Below are 26,009 nucleotides of genomic sequence, written 5' to 3' on the forward strand. Positions count from 1 at the left end.
TTTCTGAGATCATCCGATAAATATCTTGTGTTGCGCCAGGCGAGGAATAAGGGAGGGCTTTCTTGGAAGAATCACAGTATTTTCTTGTTCCCGGACTTTATGAATTCGACAAGAGAGAAACGCGAGCGATTCAAGGAGTGTAAGAAACTCTTGCATCAAAGAAATATCGTTTTTTCACTTTCCGGCCAGACTGAGAATAGAGACGAAGGATGGTCGCAAAGTATTCACATGTCCGAAACAAGCACTGTCTTTAATAAAATCTATGAGTGAGTAAACCATTGGGGTTTTTCTCATGTAAGTGGATCGACTCGCTGTTCATTGACTCTACTGTTGGAGGAAGTTGGGCGTCATTTTTGTTTCTTTTTGTGATGACTCCACCTGGCGGCTGGAATCTGTTTGGTGGAATAACACTTTTCCTTAAAGAATCTTTTGCATTGACGGAAGATCGCTTCTGCACTGAAGTTCCCGGCCAGATTGAGATTAGACACTATGGATGACCGCAAAATGTTTACATGCCCACACAAAGGATGTCTTTTTTACAGTTGGCGGTCTGAGTAAGTCATGGTGTATTCTTTTCATGTGCCCTTTGAGTGAACTTGACTCTTGATCACCCGAGGAACCGGGATTCCTGTTTTGCTGCTGTTTATGATGGTTCCGCCTAGCAGCTGGAGTTTGCTTTGTGGAGTAACACTGCTTTGGGACAGTTTTGTGGATGAACCTGCATGTTCTTTGTTCTTATGCCTCCTGTTGGCTGAGGTTTGATTTGCGGAGTTTTTCTGCGGGACATTGGAATGATTACGTCATAAGCAACCGGTTCACCGTTCATCTGTTTGACTGTTCGAGGACACTGAACGGTTTATAGCGGCTGGAATTTTGTTCTGTAGAAGAACACATCTTTAAGTCAGTTCTGTGAATGAATCTATACGTTACGTGTGTTTATGATGCCTATTGGCAGATGTTTGTTTTACAAAATATTTTCTGTTATGTAATTTTGCCTTACAAATTTGTGAGGCAAAATTGAGCAATCCGATGGCAAAGTTGTCGCGGGGGCTCTTGCAGGCGTGCATGGACCTTTTGAGTTTGGAGGGATTGATGACGGTTGGCGCTCTCGTACGCGGGGTAAATGCGCACGTTTTCTTTTTTTTTTTTTTGGTTGGTTGGTTGGTTGGTTCGGGGGGGAGTTCGGGGTTTGAATGTTGCACTAATGGGGATTGTGTTCTGTATAATCTTATTTTTGGCACACATTTTTTTTTCTTTTTATTATATCAAGATGTCAGTCGTTAATATGAATGGATTATCCCTCTCCACATGGAATGTGAATGTGTTGGAGCACCCCATAAAAAGAAGAAAGGTTGTTACTTTTCTTAAGCATAAGAAATATGATATAGTGTTTCTTCAAGCAACACATCTTTCCCCACAGGTAGCTGAAAAATTTGGGAAGATATGGGATGGACATGTTTTTTTTAGTGCTGGCTCAAGTAAGAGCAAGGGAGTTATTATATTGATAAGTAAACATCTACAATTCAAATATCTCAAACAGATTAAGGATAAATTAGGAAGAGTCATTATTGTTTTAGTTGAAATTCAGGGGCAAAATCTTATTTTGGCTAATATTTATGCACCCAATGCTGAAGATCAGAACTTTTTTATTGATCTTGAAAGGATGTTGCAAACCATTAGGACCCCTTATGATATAATATTGGGAGGAGACTTTAACCTTTTGATGGACTCAGTTCTTGATCATAGTGAAGCGAAAGTGTGTAAGCCCCCTAGAGCAACAGTGACACTTCACAGGATGTGTATAAATCTTGGTCTTGCAGATATCTGGCGACTTTTGAACCCATCTGGTAGGGACTATAAATTTTTTTCATCAGTCCATAAGATTTATTCTAGAATAGATTTTTTTTTTTTTATATCTAAGTCCCTCATTTCATCTGTAGTCGATTGCTCAATTGGAAACATCTTAGTCTCGGATCACACCCTGGTGAGTTTAGAGATGTTGCCACATACAGAGAAAAAGAAATCATATAGTTGGCACTTTAATGTATCCCTCTTGCAAAATCCTGATTTCCTAAAAATGTTAAAGGCTGAAATCAATGTTTATATGGAGACCAACTGGTCCTCAGTATCCTCTGTGGGCGTGGCTTGGGAGGCACTTAAGGCGGTTCTTAGGGGTCGGATCATACAGTATGCCTCATTCACCAAAAAATCCAAAGCACAAGAACTTGTGGAATTGGAAGGGAATATTAAAAGGGCAGAGGCAGAGCTGAAATGTCGTATGTCATCTGATGGCCTCAGAGAATTGACCCGATTGAAATATAGATATAATGCGATTTTGTCACGGAAAGTGGAGTTTTGGTTGTTCAGGGCAAGACAGTCATGCTTTGAGTCGGGGGAAAAATCAGGGAAGCTTTTAGCTAGATATATAAAACAGAGAGAGTCTTTTTCTACCATTCCCTCAATAAAATCTTCTGCCGGTGAAATATTTACCTCGACCAGTGATATTAATAATGCTTTTAGGGAGTTCTATTTTGATCTCTATAGTTCCACGTCTTCAACTACTGATGGAGATATTGGAAAATTTGTGGATCCATTAGAACTCCCTAAACTGACGACCGAGCAAAAAAACTCTCTTGATTCTGAAATAACCTTGGAGGAGCTTGACGAGGTAATTATGTCCCTGCCTACAGGCAAAACTCCGAGCCAGATGGATTTGCAGCTGAATTTTTTAGATCTTGTGCAACAGCATTGGCTCCACTTTTACTAGAAGTTTATACAGAAGTATTAAAGAATGGAAAGTTTCCCCCAACCATGACACAAGCCCGGATCAGTCTGATTCTTAAAAAGGACAAAGATCCAAGCGAGTGTAAAAGTTACTGCCCAGTTTCCCTGATCGAGTTAGATATAAAAATTTTGTCAAAAATTCTGGCTAACCGATTAAGTAAAGTTATGACATCTCTTATACATATAGATCAGGTGGGGTTTATTCGGGGCCATAGCTCTTCTGATAATATTAGGCGTTTCATCAATATCATATGGTCAGTGGCGAATGATTAGACTCCGGTCGCTGCCATTTCACTCGACGCTGAAAAGGCATTTGATATGGTTGAATGGGATTATCTTTTTAAGATTTTGGAAATGTATGGGTTCGGGAGTACATTTATTGGTTGGATTATGTTACTTTATAGACACCCTGTAGCAGCAGTACAAACAAACTGATTAATTTCAGATTATTTTACTCTTAATAGAGGCACCCGGCAGGGTTGCCCTCTTTCCCCATTATTGTTCTGTCTTGCCCTGGAACCATTGGCAGCCGCGATAAAAAAAAAGAGGATGATTTTCCAGGGGTGATTGCGGGAGGTGTGGCGCATAAGCTTCTGCTTTATGCAGATGATATATTATTATTTGTCTCCGACCCTTCTAGATCTATGCCTTGCCTCCACAGAATTATTAATTCCTTCTCCAAGTTCTCAGGATACAAAGTCAATTGGTCTAAATCCGAAGCTTTGGCTCTGAAAGCATGCTGTCCAGTAGTGGCTTTCCAGCCAGGCACTTTTCAGTGGCCCAAACAGGGCATTAAATATTTCGGTATTTTATTTCCACCAAATTTGTCTGACTTAGTTAGAGTTAATTTTGACCCTCTAATAAAAAGATTTTCAAGCGATGTGGACAGGTGGGCTTCACTACATTTATCGATGATTGGGAAGGTCAATGTAATTAAAATGAATTGTATTCCAAAATTCAACTACCTGCTACAGTCACTCCCTATAGATGTCCCCCTCTCTTATTTTAAGCAATTTGAAAGTATAGCGAAGCCCTTCATTTGGAATGGTAAGCGTCCCAGATTGTACTTCAACAAATTACATAGGCCGAATGACAAAGGTGGACTAGGCCTACCCAAAATGTTGTTTTATTATTATGCTTTCGGTCTCAGACATTTGGCTCATTGGTCACTTCCACCTGAAAGAGCCCCTCCTTGGTTTTGTATTGAACAAGAAGTTCTTTCCCCTATTTCGCCATTGCAGGGCCTGTCTATCAAATTAACCGGTGAAATAAAGTTACACCCAGTCATCTCTCATTTGAACTCGGTATGGACAAAAGTGTCCAGAGTGTTTAATTCGGACATTTATTTGAATGCTGTTTCGAGCATATGGTTGAACCCAAAATTATGTATTGATGAGTCCCCCTTCTGCTGGTCAGAGTGGATTGTCAGGGGGGTGCACACGGTGATCTATATCCTTTGATAATTTGACTCAACATTTTGGGATTCCCAGATCTCAGTTTTTTAGGTATTTACAGTTGCGCCATCTGCTCTGCACTATTTTTGGGAGTAGCGTACACCCCCTAGAGCGGCAGATACTTTGGGAGAGGTGCTTGCTGCTTTTGGTAAAGGACATGAGGCATCAGTGTATTACACTTTGCTAATTCAGAGTTTGGGAGATGGAGCTTTAACTTCTATTAAGAGATTATGAGATTTTAATTTGGTGTTGGAGGATGGGGTGTGGGCTGGGATTTTAAAAAACATCAAGTCTGCATCTAGAGATGCAAGGGTGCACCTTATGCAATTTAAGATTTTGCATCGATTTTATTGGACCCCCTCTAGAATGTATAGGCTTGGTCTTAAAAACACACCCACCTGCTGGAAATGCCAATCAGAAGACGGGGACACATCCCATGTTTTCTGGGGATGTGTTAGGATACAAGAGTTTTGGTTGAAAGTACAGAGGTTCATATGCGAAGTGGTCAACACACGGTTTTCGATTTGCCCCAGATTGTGTGTTTTGGGGGATGTAGCGGTCCTGCATGTGGGTGATAAATACATGGAGAGTTGGGTCCTGACAGGTGTGATGTTTGGCAGGCGGTTAATTCTCAAGGGATAGAAGTCGTCTGATGCGCCCTCGTTTCGTGAGTGGTGCGCTGAACTGGGTAGGGTGGCGGCGTTTGAGGAGATGATGTACAGATGGCTGGATAGCATGGATATTTTCATTAGGAAGTGGGGCAGTTATCTAGCCTTTTTGGAGGGTTCTCGGGGAGGGGAAGTGGAGAGGGATTAGAGTTTTTATTTATTTATTTATTTTATTTCTATGTCTAAATATTTCCTGTTTTATTGTCTATTGTGTGTCTTTGTCAGTTGACTCCCGATCACTAGAGTGCTTGTTTGTGTCGGGTGGGGTGGAGGGATTATTGTTTGGGGAGAGAAAAAAAAAATGTCATGTGATTTGAGGTTGTATTTTCTATTATGTCTGTGTGATTTGCTGTATAAATCAATAAAAAAAATGATTAGAAAAAAAAAAAAAAGTTTGCATACCCTGGCAGAAATTGTGAAATTTTGGCATTGATTTTGAAAATATGACTGATCATGCAAAAAAACTGTCTTTTATTTAAGGATAGTGATCATATGAAGCCATTTATTATCACATAGTTGTTTGGCTCCTTTTTAAATCATAATGATAACAGAAATCACCCAAATGGCCCTGATCAAAAGTTTACATACCCTTGAATGTTTGGCCTTGTTACAAACACACAAGGTGACACACAGAGGTTTAAATGGCAATTAAAGATTAATTACCCACACCTGTGGCTTTTTAAAGTGCAATTAGTGCCTGTGTATAAATAGTCAATGAGTTTGTTAGCTCTCACGTGGATGCACTGAGCAGGCTAGATACTGAGCCATGGGGAGCAGAAAAGAACTGTCAAAAGACCTGCGTAACAAGGTAATGGAGCTTTATAAAGATGGAAAAGGATATAAAAAGATATCCAAAGCCTTGAAAATGCCAGTCAGTACTGTTCAATCACTTATTAAGAAGTGGAAAATTCGGGGATCTCTTGATACCAAGCCAAGGTCAGGTAGACCAAGAAAGATTTCAGCCACAACTGCCAAAGAAAAAACCACAGGTAACCTCTGGAGAAATACAGGCTGCTCTGGAAAAAGACGGTGTGGTTGTTTCAAGGGTTGGGGTGGAGTTTAGGATTGCAAGGGGGATTGGGGATATTGGGGGTTAAAAGGGTATAATTGTTTGATTCTGTTCATATACAGTATATTGTAATTTATTTTATGTAATATATTTAGAATCTAAAAAACTGTTAATCACAAAAAAATATTAAATTAGAACTTTTTAAAATAAAAAAATTAAAAAAATCAAAAATATTCTGTTAAGCTTTTCAGCATAAATTTAACATTTCATATAAAAATTAGATGGGCATGTAAAGTCACCAATACAGTACATAAAATAAAACAAAAATGTGGTATGCAGTGTAATGTTCATGATATTTTGTGTAGTATTTGGGTTGTTTAGTGTTCAAATAGCAACCTGGGTCTGTCTGTAATTTACAACAATATACAGTATGAATATATCAATATATTCAACAATGTATACAATATATGTCTGTTAATATGCAACACAGATGCTCTTACATTTTTCACTTCAAAGTCGCGTATAGTCCAGTCATCCAATGGGATCTCAGAAGTAGTCATGACTGTCAGATTATTAAAATGTTTAATCTCTGCTGGCCAGTATTCCTCACATTTTACCTGGGAGGGACAAAACATTTAAGCAGCAGTAACTTAAGCTCGTTATTTGTTAAATACCTGAAATGAGCTATGAAATGTAATTTAACAATCATAAATAATGATAAATGTCACACAGTGCTGAAAGAGGACAGATAATGTTAAAAGGGTCATAACATGAGGAATCTTTTACCTTGATCTTTTAACTTAAGAGGTCATTGTACTATAAAAACATACTGTAAGTTTCAGAACTCAAACTTCCTCCTCACTGCAAAAAGAGTATTTGTTGAAACCAAGCTGCCAAAATGACTCATTCTCCACTTCCTCCACATTGTGATGTAACACTGTGGTAGGCATTTGCCTCCACAGCAACACATTAACGCCTACTTTACTTTATCATTATTGTAGACCCGCCCAGTAGCAGTGAGTAGTGAGATGGCAAGAAGAGAGCAGGTTAGTCGAGAGCAGAGAGCCAATCATCAACAGTGGGCGTTCACTGTTAAGTCTTAAAGGAGAAGCAGTGTTAAAACAGAGCGTTTCTGACAGAGGGTCAGAATGAGGGTGGAAAATGATCATGTTTTACAAATATATGACTTTTTTTTTGTGCAAAAAACTTTACTAACATTATAAGTGAACCTCAAGGAACATTAAAATAATAAAAAAGGCATGCCATGACCCCTTTAAATAAATGTAAGATAAAGCTGAATTCAAGCTTTGACAATGATAACAATGATAGATTTTAAATTAAAAAAAATAAATAAATAGCTGATGCAAGAACACGACAAGATATGGATGTGGCATTAAACACTTCATACCAACTAACATGTGTACCATGCATTATGATATGAAGGCTTTATTTCTGACAATAAAAGCATACATCAAATCCCTAATGGCAAAGTGATGTGATCCATACAATGACTCACAGTCTGGCTATTAGGCATTTGATATACCAGTAAAAAAAATCCAAAGTCAAGTACGGGTCCGTTCACACAGAATGCTTTCTTGTGTTAAACAAAAGCTAGACACAACGCAACGAATGGTGCACTCATGGCACAAAAGCAGTTGGACACATCATAACAGACAAAGATGTCCATCAAACGGATGATTACATAGTAAAACAATTGAAAAACAGTGCAGACTGGTGCAAAACATGTTCTGTGTGAACGGCCCCTACAGTATGTGTGATTATAGATAAGGTGATACATGAATGAATTCTGTACCCGTCCTTGCTCATTGCATTTGGTGAGCATGACAACAGTGTGCACGTTTTTTTCCCAGATCATCCTCCAGAAGTCATTCACGGTGCAGGGCAGTGGGCCTTGTGCTGCAATAAACTCCTTCTTGGAAGAGTAACCCTAGAATCACAGAGTAATCACACAATTAGCATGACATCTGTGCAAAGGAGCTAAATGTGACCAGACATATTTTTCTAGCTTCCTACCGGCATGTAGCTGGCATTAACATAGTCATCAAATGGGCTGCCAAGCACAGAGAGCTTAACACGAGATAAATCATCTGTCAAGAAGACATGAACCATATACAGTTTATAAACGTGGGCTAAATGAATAGATGTAAAGTGTTCTGTAACTTTATTAAGGGAAAAATGTTGGTTCTTACATGGCAGCACATTGTTATAACGATTCTTGGCTTTGTTTTCAGGGGCCAGAGCAACAGCCTTTGACTGATTTATCCCAACCGGCCTTAGATCCTACAAACACACACACACACACACACACACATAAATTTAAATAGATCAGTACATCTTACCATTGTGTTCATTGGTCTGGCTCTTTCACGTAATTTGATTTTATTACAATTACTGTACGCTATATCATGAATAATCATCTGTAGTCTGCTATAAACTGTTACCTCTCATTTTATATTGAGTATGTTTATCAGCCACAGGATTACTTAAATACAAATAAAAAAGCCAAATATATAATCACCTCAAAATCTTCAGCAAATCCACAGAAGGAATCAACTCTTTGCCTCTTATAGTAAACCTCATAATCCTCCACCTTGATTGGATCACTCCTGTGACACCATTAAATAAGAGACGATAGAAAATATGTTTAAACCATACAACACACCATAGAACACTGTATTTAAAGATGACATTTAACTTACGCCCCCCATCTGCTGTTGGTCAAATAAAGAGAAAGTCCCGCCCCCAATTCACGCCATTGGTCAAGTCAAAGTAACTGTCATGTTTAAATGTGTTTGTTCATGTTTCAGGTCTTTTATTTTAAAATTTGTTCATTTCCTTGTTCATGTCATGTGATTTCCCAGCAGTTCAGCTCCTGCTCCAACGTCAGGGGAATCGTCCCCTGGAAGAATATGTCGAGGAGTTTTGTGGACTTTGCTACATGGTGGATTGAATAATATTGCCCTCAAGGACTGTTTCCATTTTGGGCTGAATGAGCCGGTCTCCTCCCTGATGACTGACGGTCGGATTACCCTCAATCTGGCTCAATACATGGATTTAGCCCTACAACTGAACGGTTCATCTTTCACTGTAGGAGTGGCTGATAAGGAACTATACTCTCCTACAGTGACTGCCATGTCAGAGTCATCCACCGTCATGGTCGCTGAGCCAGGGTCCCACATCATGGTCGCCGAGCCAGGGTCCCACGTCATGGTTGCCGAGCCAGGGCCACACATCATGGTCGCCAAGCCAGAGTGCCACGTCATGGTCACAGAGCTTGCACCACCTTCTGCCCAGGATCCTGAGTCTGCTCCATGCCATGTCACAGCCAAGCCTCAGTCTGCTCCATGCCATGTCACAGCCACACCTGAGTCTGCTCCATGCCATGTCACAGCCAAGCTTAAGTCTGCTCCATGCCATGTCACAGGCTTGCCTCCGCTCCACGAGCCAACGCCCACCCCTGCCATGGCCAACGAACCAGCGTTGCAAGCCTCATCCATCCCAGAGCCAGAGTTGCAAGCCTTGTCCGTCCCAGAGCCAGTGTTGCAAGCCTCGCCCGTCCCAGAGCCAACTCTCACTGGGCTATTAGACCTGGAGTTGATTCCCGCCCTTGTGCCCACCCTGAGTTCTCCTGATCAGCCGGTTCCCTCCAAGTCCCTGGCTTGACCATCACCCCCTGTGACATCTCAGACAAGGGGAACTTCTGACCCTCCGACTCTGACTAGACCCTCCGAGCCCTGGACTCCGCCTTGGCCCTTCGATCCCTCGACATCACCTCGGCTCTACATTCCCTCGGCTCCACCGCGGTCCTCCAGCCTATCGGCTTCACCGGGGTTCCTCGTTCCTCCAGCTCCTCCTTGGTATGTTGGTCACCTGGCTCCGCCTTGGCTCTCCGATCCTTTGGCTCCACTGGGGACCTCCATTCCTATGGCTCTGCCTTGGTCCTCAGCCCCACCGGCACTGCCTCAGTCTTCCGATCCCCCAGCTCCGCCTTGGTCCTCCGAACCTCCACCGCTGCCGGAGCCTCTTATGGCTCCACCTTCCATGGCTCTGCCCCTCGAGCCTCACATGGCTCCACCTTCCACAGGCTCCGCCCTGTTTTGCCAGGCCATGCTCCACGCCCCGTTTCGCCAGGCCATGCCCACGCCCTGTTTCGCCAGGCCATGCCCACGCCCAGTTTCGCCAGGCCATGCCCACGCCCAGTTTCGCCAGGCCATGCCCACGCCCAGTTTCGCCAGGCCATGCTCCATGCCCTGTCTCGCCAGGCCATGCTTCAAGGACCCCCCTCCCCCCAGCTCCCTATTGAACTCCATTGTTTGTTTATGTTTGGGCATTGGGAGCCGCCCCTTGTGGGGGGATATGTCATGTTTAAATGTGTTTGTTCATGTTTCAGGTCTTTTATTTTGAAATGTGTTCACTTCCTTGTTCATGTCATGTGATTTTCCTGTTCCCTCATGTGATCTTGGCATGTGTTTCCCCTGTTCATGTGTCTTGTTTTCATTGGTTCATTGTTTGAGTATCTTGTTTATTAGTCTTGTCTTTTCATTGGTTCATGTTTTAGTAGTCTTGTTATCTTGTTATTAGTTTAGTCTTGTAATTGGTTGTCATTGTCATGTGTTTGCTCATGTCCTTGTATTTAAGCCCTCATGTTTGCCATTGTCTTTTTTCAGGTATTGTTTGGTGTAATGTTGTTTAAGTCACGTCACGTCATGTCATCAAGTCACGTCAAGTCACGTCAAGTCACATCAAGTCACTTCACATCAAGTCACGGCAAGTCGTTTATGTTTGTTTTGTTTTGTATTCAGGTTTTTGGATTTCACATTGTAAATACACTGCACTAGGGTTCTTCACTACATCGTCATCATCTGTCTGTCATTGCCAACAAAGTTACAGTAACTGTGTTTGTACAGATGGGTCGCTCAAAACAAACAGGAATTTTCAGAGTGCTACAGAGACACAGTGCTTACAGTTTTTGAGAAATTATCCTATGAATGGCTTACTTATAGTTGTCTCTGCATATTAAGCTTGAATAGGAGAAAGTATTTTACAACAAAAAATTACATACTTCAGCTTTAAATACTTAACACAATACAGTATAATAATATGTACAAATACTTTATAGAATTAAAGACAAATGTTTAAGTTTTGAAAATAAAAAAAAAAATATTCATTGCTTATTGTTCATACATAGCTCAACAACTACTACATATATTTAAGATACACCGATCAGCCACAACATTAAAACCACCTGCCTAATATTGTGTAGGTCCCCCTCGTGCCGCCAAAACAGCGCCAACCCGCATCTCAGAATAGCATTCGGAGATGCTATTCTTCTCACCACAGTTTTGGCGGCACGAGGGGTACCTACACAATATTAGGCAGGTGGTTTTAATGTTGTGGCTGATCAGTGTAATATGCAGTCATAGTATTCAGTAAAATTATGAATATAAAATGAGAGTGAACCGACAAAAAAGGCAAGAAAGTGTGGTTACTTACACTTTGTTTCTGTGAAAAAAACAGAACAGAATTTGGAATTATTAAAGGGATATGTGAATGGATTTCATATCTTTTTCTAGGATGTATTATGCTATTTTGAACAGTATACTCACCTAATGGTGTGGATGGGAACACTAGTAGAATTATCTTTTCCTTGCTTTCTGTTAAATGGAAAGAATAATGTAATTATTATGAAGCATAATGTAGCTACTAGATACTAACAGAATATCTAGTTGCTGCTGCTCATAAACATATAAAAGAACCATCTGGGTAACACTTTATTTTAGGGATCAGAAATTAGACAGTAATTAGTTACTAATAAATGGACTTGTAAGGGACTAGTTACAGACTTGTTTGGATGTATAATGTATTTATTAGGTCTTTGTCCGTTGATTTCTTACCCTTGCCTAATAGCCTCTTTACATTTTGTTTTTTTCTAACAATTAACTTATTAGGTAAAAACAAAAGATACCAGTAGCTAGTAAGGTGCAAAATACATCCTTTATAGGTTCTCATTACACTATGTGAATGTGCAACTTATACGTATATAATAAATATGCAAGGCAGAGACTTTTGATGCTTAGTGTAAATAGCAACAAAATGCATCCTCTACACAAAGGGCACATAGTGTTGGATGCTATTTGCTCTACTAATTAAATACTACCATACAGTTGGGGCATCACTGCAGCATGTGCATTGTGTTTACTGAGTCCCACAAACACTCTACACCAACACCAACCACTAAACATAAACCTAACCTTCCCTGCTTTGTTGAAATACTTTATGCATTCTACATGTATTTCATACTTATAAGCCGCATATTTACACAGAAACTGAGAACCTATAAAAGTATTTTTAAAAATGTATTTTGCATCATACTAGCTATTAATATGTTTTGTTTTTAGCTAAGAAATTCATTGTTATGACAAAAGCAAATATAAAGGGGCTATAAAACTAGAATAAGAAATCATCCAATAAAGACTTAATAAATACTTTATAATCCAAACAAGTCCATAACTAGTCACTTACCAGTGTAATTATTGGTCATGAATTACTGTCTAATTTCTGATCCCTAAACTAAAGTTACGACAGTCGGAATCTATTAATACATATCTTCACACTTCAAAGTTTATACAGTTTATTAAGACTATTTAATCATTCCAACATCTCTAAATCAAACCTTATCTCTAACACCAACTGTAAATCAAACAATCCATACATCAATAATAATGTGCAAGATCTGTAAACGTCTCACCGTCTACACATCACAACCCCGATGATGATGACAATGAGAATAGCAGCAAAACCGACTCCTCCAGCTGCCCCTCCAATTACCACTGACACAGGGAGAAAGACCAGAAATTAACTACAGTTTAAAAACATAACTCAACATAAATGTTTATGGGACTGCTGTTTAAATTGTATCTGAAGCACACAAATGTGGATTTTCCCTGTAATGAAAATGTTTCTGTAAAGGTACATGTCATATACTTTTGATGTAAATGAATGCTTTTGAAATAAATACACAAGGAGAATACATTTTGTCACCCTAATTGTTTGTCACCCTAGGTAAATGTAATAATAATGAAATAAATAAATACATAACATCAGCAATGATGTGTTATGATGTACTCAGTGCTCTGAATATTGAGAGAAGTCTCCCAGTCGTTACCTGGGTTCTCAGGCAGAGTGATGGAGCTTTGATAAAACTGGGATATGGAGTAGTATGAATTAGACACATCCACTAAACCGTTCTCCTTACTAATCTCCAGATGAGTGAAAGCAATGACAGCAAAACTGCAACAATGCCGAACACATGACAGCGTAATGCAGAAGATGTAACGACATCATGGTAACCAACATAGAATTGCAGATTATAGAGCTGTGCAACAAAGCAGCATTAGAATACAGTACAGTAGTTTAGTTTAGTAATGGAAGTATGTATTCAACTTTTATAATGGGTTTTAGTGTATGCAGCAGTGAGTTTTATGCATTGTAGTGGAAGTATAATGACTTACCTGTAACTTCCTTTAGCATCAAGTTCTCCATTTGTGTAACCCATCCACGTAGTCTGATCTCCAATGACAATGGTTTGTTCCTTCACATTTCTAAGCCCTGTGTCTTTGACAAAAGCCAGGTAGGTGGTGCACCTCTTTGCTTTCCAGTCCTTATAGGTTTTTAACAGGCACTGATCAAACTGTGTGCTGCTTTCGCCTGAGTAATCTGTAGCATGCAAAAATCACATTAAAAGATGTTCTGAGTTCAATACAAGTTAAGCTTGTCATATCGACAGCATTTGTGACATAATGCTGATTACAACAAAAATTTTAATTTCGACTCATCCCTTTTTAAGAAAAAAAAAAGAAGAGGCCAAAAATCATGGTTTCAGTAAGGTATTTACTGAATGGGCCAGTCCATAAACATTAAACTACACTTTTTTTTTTTGCTATCTAAATTGCTATCTAAGCAATATTACAACTTTATTTTAATGATGACGGGTTCATGGTAAAACCTGCAATCTGGAAAACGTTGCAATCCCCGTAAATCTGTGATTCTATCACACTAAAATCATGTTAACATATAAGGTTTACGTCTTGTGGCTATACTTTTGAAACAGTGTGTATTTTAATGTTTACTGACTGGCCTCTTTCACTTCCATTTATAACTTCCTTTTTTTTAAAAGGCAAAAAAGGCTGGAGTCTCGTTAAAAAAAAATTACAAATATATTTTTGTGGTAATCATCAACATTATGTCACAAATGCTATCGATTGTGCTTAATGTGTGAATCTTAAATGCATTAAAATACTCTTTTTATTGGAACAATGTTCTAATGATAAGATAAAAATCTATGAATTCTAGAGAATTATGAAAGAAGAGACTATAAAGTGTCAGGTTTATCAGACATACCAATAGTGCCAGAGGAGACAAGGACACCATAATATAGCACAGGGCCATTTGAGTCATTAAAGACTTCTGGCTGAAGAATGAAAGTAAACTTGTTGTATTGTTTTTCAGTCAATGTCACTGCTGTTTCTATTTTAGGTACAACAGGTCCTACGAACAAACAAAAAACAAGAAATATATGATGCGTACCGAGGTATAAAAACGCAAATAGATTTTCAAATATCAGAAATATAAAACAGTCACATATAAGTAATCTCATTACTTGTGATGCCAGTCATACAGTGGATCTCCTTCAGGGTGCTTTTCTTCCCACAGCCGAGTGTCCAGAGAGTGGCAGTGTACTGAGTATTGTACTTTAGGTGTTTAAAGGTGTAGTTGAATCTCTTGGTGTTTACTGAAGAGTCAGAGGAGGATAGCTTGACTTCAAAACCCAGGTAATCACCAGAAGGAGGGCTCCATGAGAGGGTGAGTATTGGCAAAGTTAAATTAGGACCCATACAGGTTAAACTCTCCACTGGATCTGCATCTGTACACGGCAAAACACACCACAGCAAAATTTCTTATATCACTTCAACCATTTTAACGACTAGAATAAAGTGTTTTTATGAATTTATTCTTTTACAGGGTTTTTGCAGGTTGTATGTAAGTTCAAGGGAACACAATATGCCATTGCATCATTCTCTAAATGCAAATGCCTTGGGAGCTCAAGAACAGTCATTTATACTGTATACGGTAGTAACATTTCAAGGTTAAAAACGCAACTTAACAGATCTCCATTACATTTTAATCCATTTTACAAAAAGTAACACAATAAGGCTTGAATAATTCTGCCCCTAACCACCAGAATGTCGAAATAACTTTTACCTTCTGATCAGACCCATTGTATCAGCTATATTCTTCTACAACACTGCTGTTTTACTTGAATAGTGTTTAAACAACACCCAAAAATATACCCTAAAGTTTTGGGATAAAATATAAGTGATCACCACCAAACATGTAAAAACAAGATTTTATTCAATTACATTTTGGTCATTAAATCGAGAAGCTCAACAAAAGGATCATATATGATTTTCTTTTGTTATAAGAACCGCCTTATGATTCTGCGATCTAAATCCCTTGTCCTAGATTAGCCAATAACATATACATTTACGGAAATGTAAACACTGTGCCACACAGTTGACATGACTCACGAATGGCAAAGAGACATGCCAAGGATGGAGTCAGCAAACAAGTGTGGATTATCTTTTGAACTATAGGTGGCGCTGTCTCCAAACTGCTCAGGTACGTTCAGAACATGATATCAATGATGCATACCATATTTCTTATAAATCTGACAATGCATTCAAAAGATATTTAACTTTTTGACAAAAATCAATATGCGAGAGGCAGTATGGTTGATATGGGGTAAAAATTATATGGCTGATATGGGTATCCTAGGAATCCATAGATACCAAACTCATGAATTTAGAACACACGGTTCAAAAGTTACTGGCCATTTATATATATATATATATATATATATATATATATATAAGAATTTAAATGTAAAAATAGCAATTTTTCACATTTCTTGACCTATTGGTAGGGCTGTCATCAAACTTTGAATGTACCCTCAGATCATGGTCTTGATGAAGCACACCAAGTTTCGTTTCAATACGACAAACACTTGCCAAGATATAGCCTCACTTCCTGTTTTACGCCAACCTTGTTAAATCTGGATTAACAACTTTTCAACAAAATTAAAAAAAAAATCACAATTCGGTGTCATTCATTCTGTGCAGATCAGTCTGGAGATTATTTTGAGCCATTGTTTAGGCAAATCGGGCTAAATTTGAAGTAGCAAATAAACGATAAACGTCATAATCCAAAATTGCGGCCACTGTAATGGGCAGAGTAATTTAAGCATTCCATTTGTATCACCAATAGGAGCGTAATTACACGCAAAAATAATTTTGTTTCTAGGACAAATGGTTCAAACGATAAGCACAAATAAAAAGTGAATTTTGGAACTGGTGGTGGTGCTATAGAGTGTGTCCTAGAGACCACAAATTTGGTTTGGGGGCTATTCGTTCCCAGAAATTACTCTTAACTCTAAAACAACTTAAACACAAGGAGAAACCAATCCCTCATGCACATTTAATACCATGACCTTATTAATTTAAGACTTGTTGCTCCAATTTAAGACCTTTTTATGGCCTTAATTTGCTAAAGGGCAATTTAAGACTTTTTAAACATTGTTTCCAACTTGCAGAAACCCTGTTTAAATGTAAGAATATGGAATTCTTGGAAAAACTAAAACTAGCATTTTTCTTTAGTAGAGATTTTATGACATTATTATACTGTAAGATTATGACTTGATTGCTTAATATTGATAATCGGTTTTGCAATTTTGAAGTAGATATGTTTGAGAAAGTTTATTGATTTTATTGTAACTATTATTTCTATTACATCCAGTAATAGACATATTACAACATAATAACTAACACAATACTCTGTACAAAACATAATCAAAGAGAGACTTTTACTACTCTCACTATGCAGGTGGGCAAACATTACAAAATGTCTAACTATTTTCACACAGTGTTACTACTGCTGTATGACTGTATGTAGTTTGTGTATCAAATATAGATGTTTCACATGTGTACTTACTGCATGTGTTTGTATTAGGATGTGTTTGTTGTACTAACCTGTGCAATTTTGCAGCCACACAGCAGCTCCCTCTGTGTTGTCAGAAGTGCTGCTCTGCACACTTATGTTATACATTGTTGAAGGCATCAGATCATGCACAGTGCAGTTATTTGAACTGGTTTTGTTCCTCTGAAGTTCTCTCATTGCATTGTACACACTCACTACATATTTCGGGACCCCTTCCACTCCCACCCACTCTACATGGATGACATTTGTTGTTGTGAAAACAACATGCAGGTTTCGGACAGGGTCAGGCTCTGAAAACAGATGTGGGAGGGAGAAGTTTGAGGACTTTAGAGAGGTGTTCAATACCCATAATTTCATCAAAATGGTCTGTCGATCTTAATTTTGTCTTTTGAGGATTGATACTTCAAATACTGCAGACTCTGGTGCAAGTAGAGGTTCAAGAATGGACATGACCAGTGCACAATTCACCAGTGTTGAGGAGTAACTTTTCTAGTTACTTTTCCAGTAAAGAGCTACATTTACTAAAGAGTAGTGGTGTATCATCACAAAACGCTACATTTATCACATTGTGTTGCAAATGCCGCTGTTGAACCGAGAGAGTAATCTAACACATGCATTAACCATCTTCATATTCAAAGGAATCAGTTCTTTCGGAGAGTTCATGTAAATGAACCGGTTAAAATAAGTCCAATACTTGTAGTGAGTTTATTACTGTATTTCGAGTTACAGTATATAAAATAAAGTGTTTTTTATTGTAGTTTTAATTAGTTCTTACTTAGTACAAATCTATATACACTTAGTTTAATTTTGTCACCCTAGGTAAATGTAATAATAATTAAATTTAAAAGTGATAAAATACAGAACTTGTGATTTCAGAATTAAATCATATAATCTGAATGTTATTTACTTTTCTTCTTTATGTAGCCTCAATGTAGTTAGCTACATTTTGTTGTTAAATTGTAGTGTAGCAAACTATTTTTTAGAGAGTAGATTGTCTGTAGTTTAAGTAATGACTAGCTTGTAGATTGCATAGCTACTGTATAGTTTTAAATAGTGTTAATTTTGTTAACGAAAACTATGATGAAAAATTTTCCATGGCTAACACGAGACGATGACGAGACGGCACCGATGTCATTAAACACTAACTGTGACTATATCAACATGCAATATTGTTGACGAAAAAAGACGAGACTAAAATGTAGTTTAAAAAATAAAATATTTACCAAAATCTCTCTTTATTTTCATCGGAAAAAAAGAGGATACAAAATATTATAGTCTGTTTTTTTTTTCTAAATTACAATCCAAATATCCTGTTCACTGGATGGCATGAGCAGCAGTTGCCTTTCCTGTGCTTCGTGCGGCATATCAGGACTAAGCAAGCACAGTGAGGAGTCCCTTTCAAGTAGTTTACAGAAAGTTAACGTTCGTTAAATAATGAGAGCAACAGTTGGACTTGGGAGAAAGACAAGATTTTATGAAGGCTAACCACAAAGAAATTGTGGTAATGTTAGGTTGTTTTTTTAAGCTATATTTAGACAACTAATGACAACTATATTAGACAACTTAATAAGCTATATTAAGAAAAGGCGGTGGTGTTACATTATGTAGGCTGTGTTTTATAGCTAAACCAAACTCATTAAGCTAATAGGCTAGTTGTTGTGAAGGAGCTGAAAATGAGCGGCAAAGGTAATGCAGGCTTGAGTATAGACCAACTACTTATGTATTTTGGCATGTATTTGGTGGCAATGCTTTGTTTATTTGTCCTTCACTTTACCATCAAAATGAATTTGATTTGGCATCAAAAAGAATTTGAATGTTATAAAAACGAATTGCCTACAAAAGCATACCTCAAAAAAGGTGTCTGCAGTAACATGCCTGCATAACCTGCATAAAATACTTACTTTGTGAGTATAATACCACCTAGTTTTGATTGTGTAGAATTTTCTTTTTCTGGATACTCAGGGTTTGTGTTAAGTTAAAATCATAGCAATGATTTACTTACAGTGCAACACTTGGATTTCTTGATGTTGCATCTGTCTAAATTTGACTAAAATATGACTAAAATGTCAACAGTTTTCATTGACTAAAACGTCATGGTTACTTGTGTAACCTCCGTTCCCTGATGGAGGGAACGAGACGTTGTGTCGATGTAGTGACACTAGGGGTCCCTATACGAAACGACACAACTGGCTGAACTGTGTTACGTGAACTGGCGTGTGTGGTGGGCAGACTGCTGTGTGCCTCATAGCCAGCACACCAGGTCGACACGTAACCTCCCCCAACATAGTTATGAGTGTCGAACGACCCTTTTTGAGGACAAGTCGACTACCCAAAGATAGAGACAGGCTTAACCCAGTCGTAGCCTCTTTTCCCCTTCTCTTTTTCCACTCCCTAAAAAAGAAGGGAGATTATCCGACTGGGCCACCAGGTCTAGTTTGGGGGTGTCCCTCCCAAGGGGAAGCCTCCGCGGAGACCACACCTCGCCCAAAAGAGAGGGGGGGATATTTAAGTGGAAGAATACGTCACATGGTCTTTCCAACCATGTGGAGAGCCTTCAAGGTTCATCCTGCCCAATGGGGGAGGAGTTACTACAAACATGGAGACTGGGGCAGAGGGGTTCTGCCCAAGGAAGACGCAGTTTGCCAGCAGGGAAACGAACTAGCGGAAGATATATATCACATGGGGTTAGCCTTACAGGGAACCGCCACATGCAGAGCACCTACCCCAGAACAGGGCTCTTAGTTAGCACGTGTACTGGGCCGGCAGCGAGTCTCTCTGAAAACTCGACTGCCACAGGGCTCGGAGGAAGTCAACCAGGGAACAAAGTTTGTGAACACTACTGGGAATTAATGCCGCACGTCTTCAGCTCCAAGGTAGGTGGAAGGTGCTATGTGCAAGCGATACACCCGGCCGGCTATCCCGGGCTTATCCGCTTGTGTTGCGTGCCACTACCTGGGAGGAAACCGGTTCCACCCGGAGGTTGTAGAACCTTGCAAATGTGTTGGGTGTTGCCCAGCCCGCTGCTCTGCAAATGTCTGTTAGAGAGGCACCTCTGGCCAGGGCCCAGGAAGCCGCTACACCTCTGGTAGAATGGGCTCATAGCCCTACCGGGGGTGGCATGTTCTGGGCGAGATATGCCATAGTTATGGTGTCAATGAGCCAGTGGGCGATCCTCTGCTTGGAGACAGCACTTCCTTTCCGCTGTGCACCAAAGCAGACAAAGAGCTGCTCAGAGATTCTAAAGCTCTGCGTGCGATCCAAATATATGCGTAAAGCGTGCACCGGACAAAGCAACGACAGGGCTGGGTCTGTCTCCTCCTGGGGCAGCGCTTGCAGGTTCACCACCTGGTCCCTAAAAGGGGTGGTGGGAACCTTGGGCACATAGCCCGGTCGGGGTCTCAGGATCACGTGAGAGTAACCTGGACCGAACTCCAGGCACGTTTCGCTGACAGAGAACGCTTGCAGGTCACCTACCCTCTTGATGGAAGTGAGCGCAGTCAGGAGGGCAGTCTTCAAGGAGAGTGCCTTAAACTCAGCTGACTGCAAAGGCTTAAAGGGGGTTCTCTGTAGACCCTGAAGAACTACGGAGAGATCCCATGAGGGAACGAGGTGCGGTCTGGAGGGATTCAGCCTCCTGGCACCTCTCAGGAACCTGATGATCAGGTCATGCTTCCCTAAGGACTTACCATCAACTGCGTCATGGTGTGCTGCTATGGCGGCAACATACACCTTCAAGGTGGAAGGGGACAGCCTCCCTTCCAGCCTCTCCTGCAGGAAGGAAAGCACTGATCCGACTGCGCATATCTGGGGGTCTTCGCGTCAGGAAGAACACCACTTAGCGAATAGACGCCACTTAAAGGCATACAGGCGCCTCATAGAGGGGGCCCTAGCCTGAGTGATCGTGTCTACCACCGCGGGTGGTAGACCGCTTAGGTCTTCCGCATCCCGTCCAGGGGCCAGACATGGAGATTCCAGAGGTCTGGGCACGGGTGCCAGAGGGTGCCCCGTCCCTGAGAAAGAAGGTTCTTCCTCAGGGGAATTCGCCAAGGGGGAGCTGTCGCGAGGAGCGTGAGGTCCGAGAACCACGTCTGGGTGGGCCAGTAAGGTGCTACCAGGACGACCTGCTCCTTGTCCTCCCTGACATTGCACAGGGTCTGTGCAAGCAGGCTCACTGGGGGAAACGCATATTTGCGTAGGCCAGGGGGCCAGCTGGGTGCCAGCGCATCTATGCCGAGGGGAGCCTCGGTGAGGGCGTTCCAGAGCGGGCAGTGGGAGGATTCTTGGGAGGCGAACAGGTCCACCTGTGCCCATCCGAATCGACTCCAAATCAGCTGGACCACCTGAGGGTGGAGTCTCCATTCTCCCCTGAGGGAAACCTGCCATGACAGCGCGTCCGCTGTAGTGTTGAGGTTGCCCGGGATGTGAGTGGCTTGCAGCGACTTGAAGTGCTGCTGACTCCAGAGGAGGAGACAGTGGGCGAGTTCTGACATACAACGAGAGCGCAGACCGCCTTGGCGGTTGACATATGCTACCGCTGCCATGCTGTCTGTCCGAACTAACACGTGCTTGCCCTGGATCAATGGCCGGAACCTCTGCAGGGCGAGCAGAATTGCCAACAACTCGGGGCAGTTGATGTGCCAATACAGTCACGGGCCATCCAGAGGCCAGCGGCTGCGTGCCCGTTGCAAACAGTGCCCCAGCCCATTTTGGAGGCGTCTGTCATGACCACGACACGCCTGGAGACCAGTTATAGAGGAACACCTGCTCGTAGAAACGAGAGGTCAGTCCAAGGGCTGAAAAGATGGTGACAGACTGACGTGATGGCCACGTGGTGTGTCCCGTGGTGCCATGCCTGTCTCGGGACTCGAGTGTGGAGCCAGTGCTGAAGCGGCCTCATATGCATCAACCCGAGCGGGGTGGCCACTGCCGAGGATGCCACATGCCCCAGGAGCCTCTGAAAAAGCTTCAGTGGAACCGCTGTTCCCTGTTTTAACACCTTTAAACAGGCCAGCACCGACTGGGCGTGCTCGTTCTTAAGGCGCGCCAAACCGAGAAAAGAGATGCTCTGAACCGGGAGGAGCTTGCTCTTTTCCCAGTTGACCCGAAGCCCTAGTCGGCTGAGCTGTGAGAGCACCAGGTCCATGTGTGCGCACAACACGTCTCGAGAGTGAGCTAGGATTAGCCAGTCATCGAGATAGTTGAGAATGCGAATGCCCACCTCCCTTAGCGGGGCAAGGGCAGCCTCTGCAATCTTCGTAAAGATGCGAGGAGACAGGGACAGGCCGAAAGGGAGGACTTTATACTGATACGCCTGACCCTTGAATGTGAACCGCAGGAAGGGTCTGTGTCGAGGAATGATCGAGACGTGGAAGAACACATCCTTTAGGTCTACCGCCGCGGACCAATCTTGATGCCGGACACTCGCCAGAATGCGTCTTTGGTACGATGAAGTAGGGGCTGTAAAACCCTTTCTTCATCTCAGCTGGAGGGACAGGTTCTATCGCGTCCTTATGTAGGAGGGTAGCGATCTCCGCGCGCAGGGTGGCGGCGTTTTCACCCTTGACCAAGGTGTAGTGAATACCTCATCCGGAACTCATCCGGAAGCCCGATTGGGGCAGACGAGCGTGCTGGGAATGGGAGGTCCGCGGGGGGATACCCGGCGGAGACGATCCCATTGGGGTCCCCAAATCGCCCCCAGTGCTAGACGCGCTGGCCTCATACCCTTAGGTAGAAGGACCGAGGCGGGGAGCCACTGGGGTGGCTTGCTTTCTTACGAAAGCAAGCCGCGACCGCAACGTTGCAATGGTCATGTTCTCGGAGTGAGAACATGAACCATTCACAAATGCTGCCTCCGTGTGGGTCGCGCCCAGACACGAAAGACAGCGATCATGACCATCCGAAGTTGAGAGATAACGACCGCAACCAGGAATAACACACAATCGGAAAGGCATCTTTGAAAAGACGCATCTTAAAAAAGACGTTCCGTGTGTGCGCTCTTTTAGAGAAATATATACTCTTTTCGAGGGGAAAAAGGCTCTTTCAGAAAATATACTCTCTAGTTTTTCTGCCGAAGCGCCCAGGGGCGTTCTCTGCAGTGCACCAGTGCAGAGGAGGGAGAAGCTGCTGAAATGCGCCATCAGATCCAGCAAAGGTGAATGAACAGTAATATTCAGCTCAATGAGCATGACCGTTCGGCTCCGAAGAGAAAATCTGAATGAATGGTTGCATACCAGCTCCTTTTATACCCATATGTCTGGGGAAGTGGCATGCAAATACCACTCGCCAATTTTCATTGGCCTTTCATCAAAGACCAGAGGTGTCTCGGGCTCCCAAGAGTGACCCCTAGTGTCACTACATTGATACAATGTCGAGTGAGTGACAGATAGGGAACTAGACTAAAATAATGAGGGTTTTCTTTGACTAATATAAAAATGCCCAGACCTTTAGTCAACTAAAACTTGACTAAAAAAAAACAGGATAAGGTTGACTAAATATGATAAAAACTAACAAGGACATTTGACACTAAGTACTAAATTAAAAAAATAGCTGACAAAATTAAAACTAGTTTTAAAGTAGTTTCCCCAACACTGCTATTCTCAAGTCATGTTATACTTCCTGTGTAAAAAGTCCTACAGTGTGTGTGCTGAACTCTAGAGCACATACTGTCACAATCAGTGATGTAGCACTCAACACAGAATACATTTAAGATCATTTCAATAATTAAATAAAACAAAACATTATGCATATCTTGGAATAGTTGTTACAATTTTCAAAAGTGAAGTGATTAGTTAAATCAGTCCTTATTCACACTAGCACCATCTTTGATTTTCAATGGGAATGACAACGAGGCAGTGAGGGCTAGATATACAGTCTTTTCAATGGGCTGTACTGTAGTTTAGTGTTTTTGGATCGTTCCACGGACAAAACATTGATAAAATATCTGTCCAAGAACATTCAGCTGTAGTGCCTTGGAGGCAGTAGAAAACTAAGAGAAATGGAAAAATTCTACACAGAATGACTTAAATACAGAATCTACACTGACATTCTCCTGAGCAATAAAGATATTTGGGCTGGTGCCAGCAAGTCTGAGTTTCTCGCATCTGGCAAATCTTAACTACCATAAGAACAGTGGGGAATCTTGGAAAAGGCACAGTGAAACTCCTTTGTTTTCATTGTTAATCAGATAAACCCACACCTTAACTCATCACATGCCTGGCCATTTGCTGCAGGGCTCCAGACTGCGACTAAAATGTTTTAGTCACAAAAATTATTTATTGTGACTATAATTAAAAATCTAGTCGCCATTAGCAACAGTCGGGTTGTGTGCATTTATATGCGGTTTTATCAGATATCATCTTGTCAGTTATTGAATACATGTATAGAGTGCCAGTGTGTCTCATGCCACTTTTTACCCATTCTGTTTCTGAAGAGCTCGCTGCACCACACGCAACAAAAAACCTAGCGCGAGAGATTCTAACAAATGACTCTTTTGAACCGGGTCTTTTTCATGAATCACCCGAAAAGACTGAGGGTTTGAAATTAGGAGCTTAGGTTAGCAGTTTGAATCAGATTCAGTTTCTCAGTGAATCAGCCTTAAGTGAGCTCACAACTGGGAGTGCAGACATTTCAAAAAAAGAGTCCCATGTGTATTTTGGGCTTCTTTACAATGAAAAGTCCAGTACTGCGTACCACTTTTTTTTCTCCTGGTAATTACTGATTGGGATTGGAGTAGCACAATAAGCTGCATCTAGGATTTCATTCAATTTGCACTCTTGTAGTCTCTATATATATATATATATATATATATATATATATATATATATATACACACACACACACACACACACACACACACACACACACATCTATATACACACACACATATATATATATGTGTATATATATATATATATATATATATATATATATATATATATATATATATATATATATATATATATATACACACATATATACACATACACATATACACACACACACATTACATATATATGAGATCAAGCTTTTGACACTTAGGACAATAGAGGGACTTGTTCACAACTATTACATCAGGTGAAAACATTCACTGATGCTCAAGAAGACAACAAACTACTATATGCATACTATATGTAATTATCTGTAATGTAGATTGTGAAGAGCAGTATTAAATAAAAAATATTTTATCTCTTATATATTATAAATTATTTGTATAAATTATCTTCATTTATGAGACAAAATGGAATGAAAACTTATCTTCTCAACTATATACTGTATACTGTTTATTAAACTTCAGATTAATAGGTTATCAACTGTCTTCCTTTTCTTCTGCTTTCTATCTTGTTTCTGAACAGCAATCTAAATCGATCAATTCTGTGATTTGGCGACTAAAAACAGCCATTTGGCTCCTTAATGTTTCAGTTTAGGAGCCAATGGCTCCTTAGTCATTTTTTAGTCTGGAGCCCTGATTTGCCAGGGAATTACTCTTCAGTGAAACCCATGGAAATTCACTGTTCTTCAATATAACCAACTCTCTACATTTAAAATTATTATACTAATCATGAGGCATGTTTCCGGCTTACCAGCTCACATGAAGCTTAATTCATGAACATCTGACATGGACTTTGGACTTTCTTATTTCACTACAATCCAAATACACTGTCATGTGTAGGATTATACATAAAATATGGGCAAATGCATTCTATACAAATGATAACAAGTGTTTCTCATAACGTGTAATGTATTATCCATGTTGTAAAACCAATGAATTAACCATTATGATTTTTAATCAGGTATTTTCATGTTTTGTAACTTCAGTAGCACGTTGAATATTCATGAAAGTATGTCATATTTACTATCGTTGAGTTACATTTTGCATGTCTCGAATGCTAATGAAGGTTATTTTCTAATATTCCTTAGCGTAATTATGATATTAAAGTTAATGATTAAACATTGCCCTATTTTGAGCGGGAAACAGAAATCTTCACACACAAAAACTCATAAGTTACCTTCAGAATGAGGGAC

At 40.6% G+C, this 26,009-nt stretch overlaps 1 protein-coding gene across 2 annotated transcripts in view; it reads right to left on the reverse strand.

The window, feature by feature from the left end:
* Positions 1-26,009, reverse strand: part of LOC127447137 (receptor-type tyrosine-protein phosphatase eta-like) — a 56,155-nt gene that overhangs the window by 4,113 nt on the left and 26,033 nt on the right. Inside the window, exons 15-27 of one of the 2 annotated variants that reach the window (XM_051708849.1) lie at positions 17,021-17,278; positions 14,596-14,859; positions 14,337-14,483; positions 13,448-13,652; positions 13,102-13,226; positions 12,685-12,766; positions 11,543-11,590; positions 11,430-11,438; positions 8,455-8,542; positions 8,126-8,216; positions 7,950-8,023; positions 7,729-7,863; positions 6,416-6,532 (exon numbers count right to left, since the gene is read on the reverse strand). In XM_051708849.1, the coding sequence (XP_051564809.1) occupies positions 6,416-6,532; positions 7,729-7,863; positions 7,950-8,023; positions 8,126-8,216; positions 8,455-8,542; positions 11,430-11,438; positions 11,543-11,590; positions 12,685-12,766; positions 13,102-13,226; positions 13,448-13,652; positions 14,337-14,483; positions 14,596-14,859; positions 17,021-17,278 (1,643 nt within the window). Of the gene's footprint in view, positions 1-6,415; positions 6,533-7,728; positions 7,864-7,949; positions 8,024-8,125; positions 8,217-8,454; positions 8,543-11,311; positions 11,439-11,542; positions 11,591-12,684; positions 12,767-13,101; positions 13,227-13,447; positions 13,653-14,336; positions 14,484-14,595; positions 14,860-17,020; positions 17,279-26,009 lie in introns of those variants that run through there. The other variant, XM_051708774.1, reaches the window with a different exon arrangement.

Source organism: Myxocyprinus asiaticus, chromosome 1, assembly GCF_019703515.2.
Source record: "Myxocyprinus asiaticus isolate MX2 ecotype Aquarium Trade chromosome 1, UBuf_Myxa_2, whole genome shotgun sequence".
In the NCBI taxonomy this organism is placed as follows: Eukaryota; Metazoa; Chordata; class Actinopteri; order Cypriniformes; family Catostomidae; genus Myxocyprinus; species Myxocyprinus asiaticus.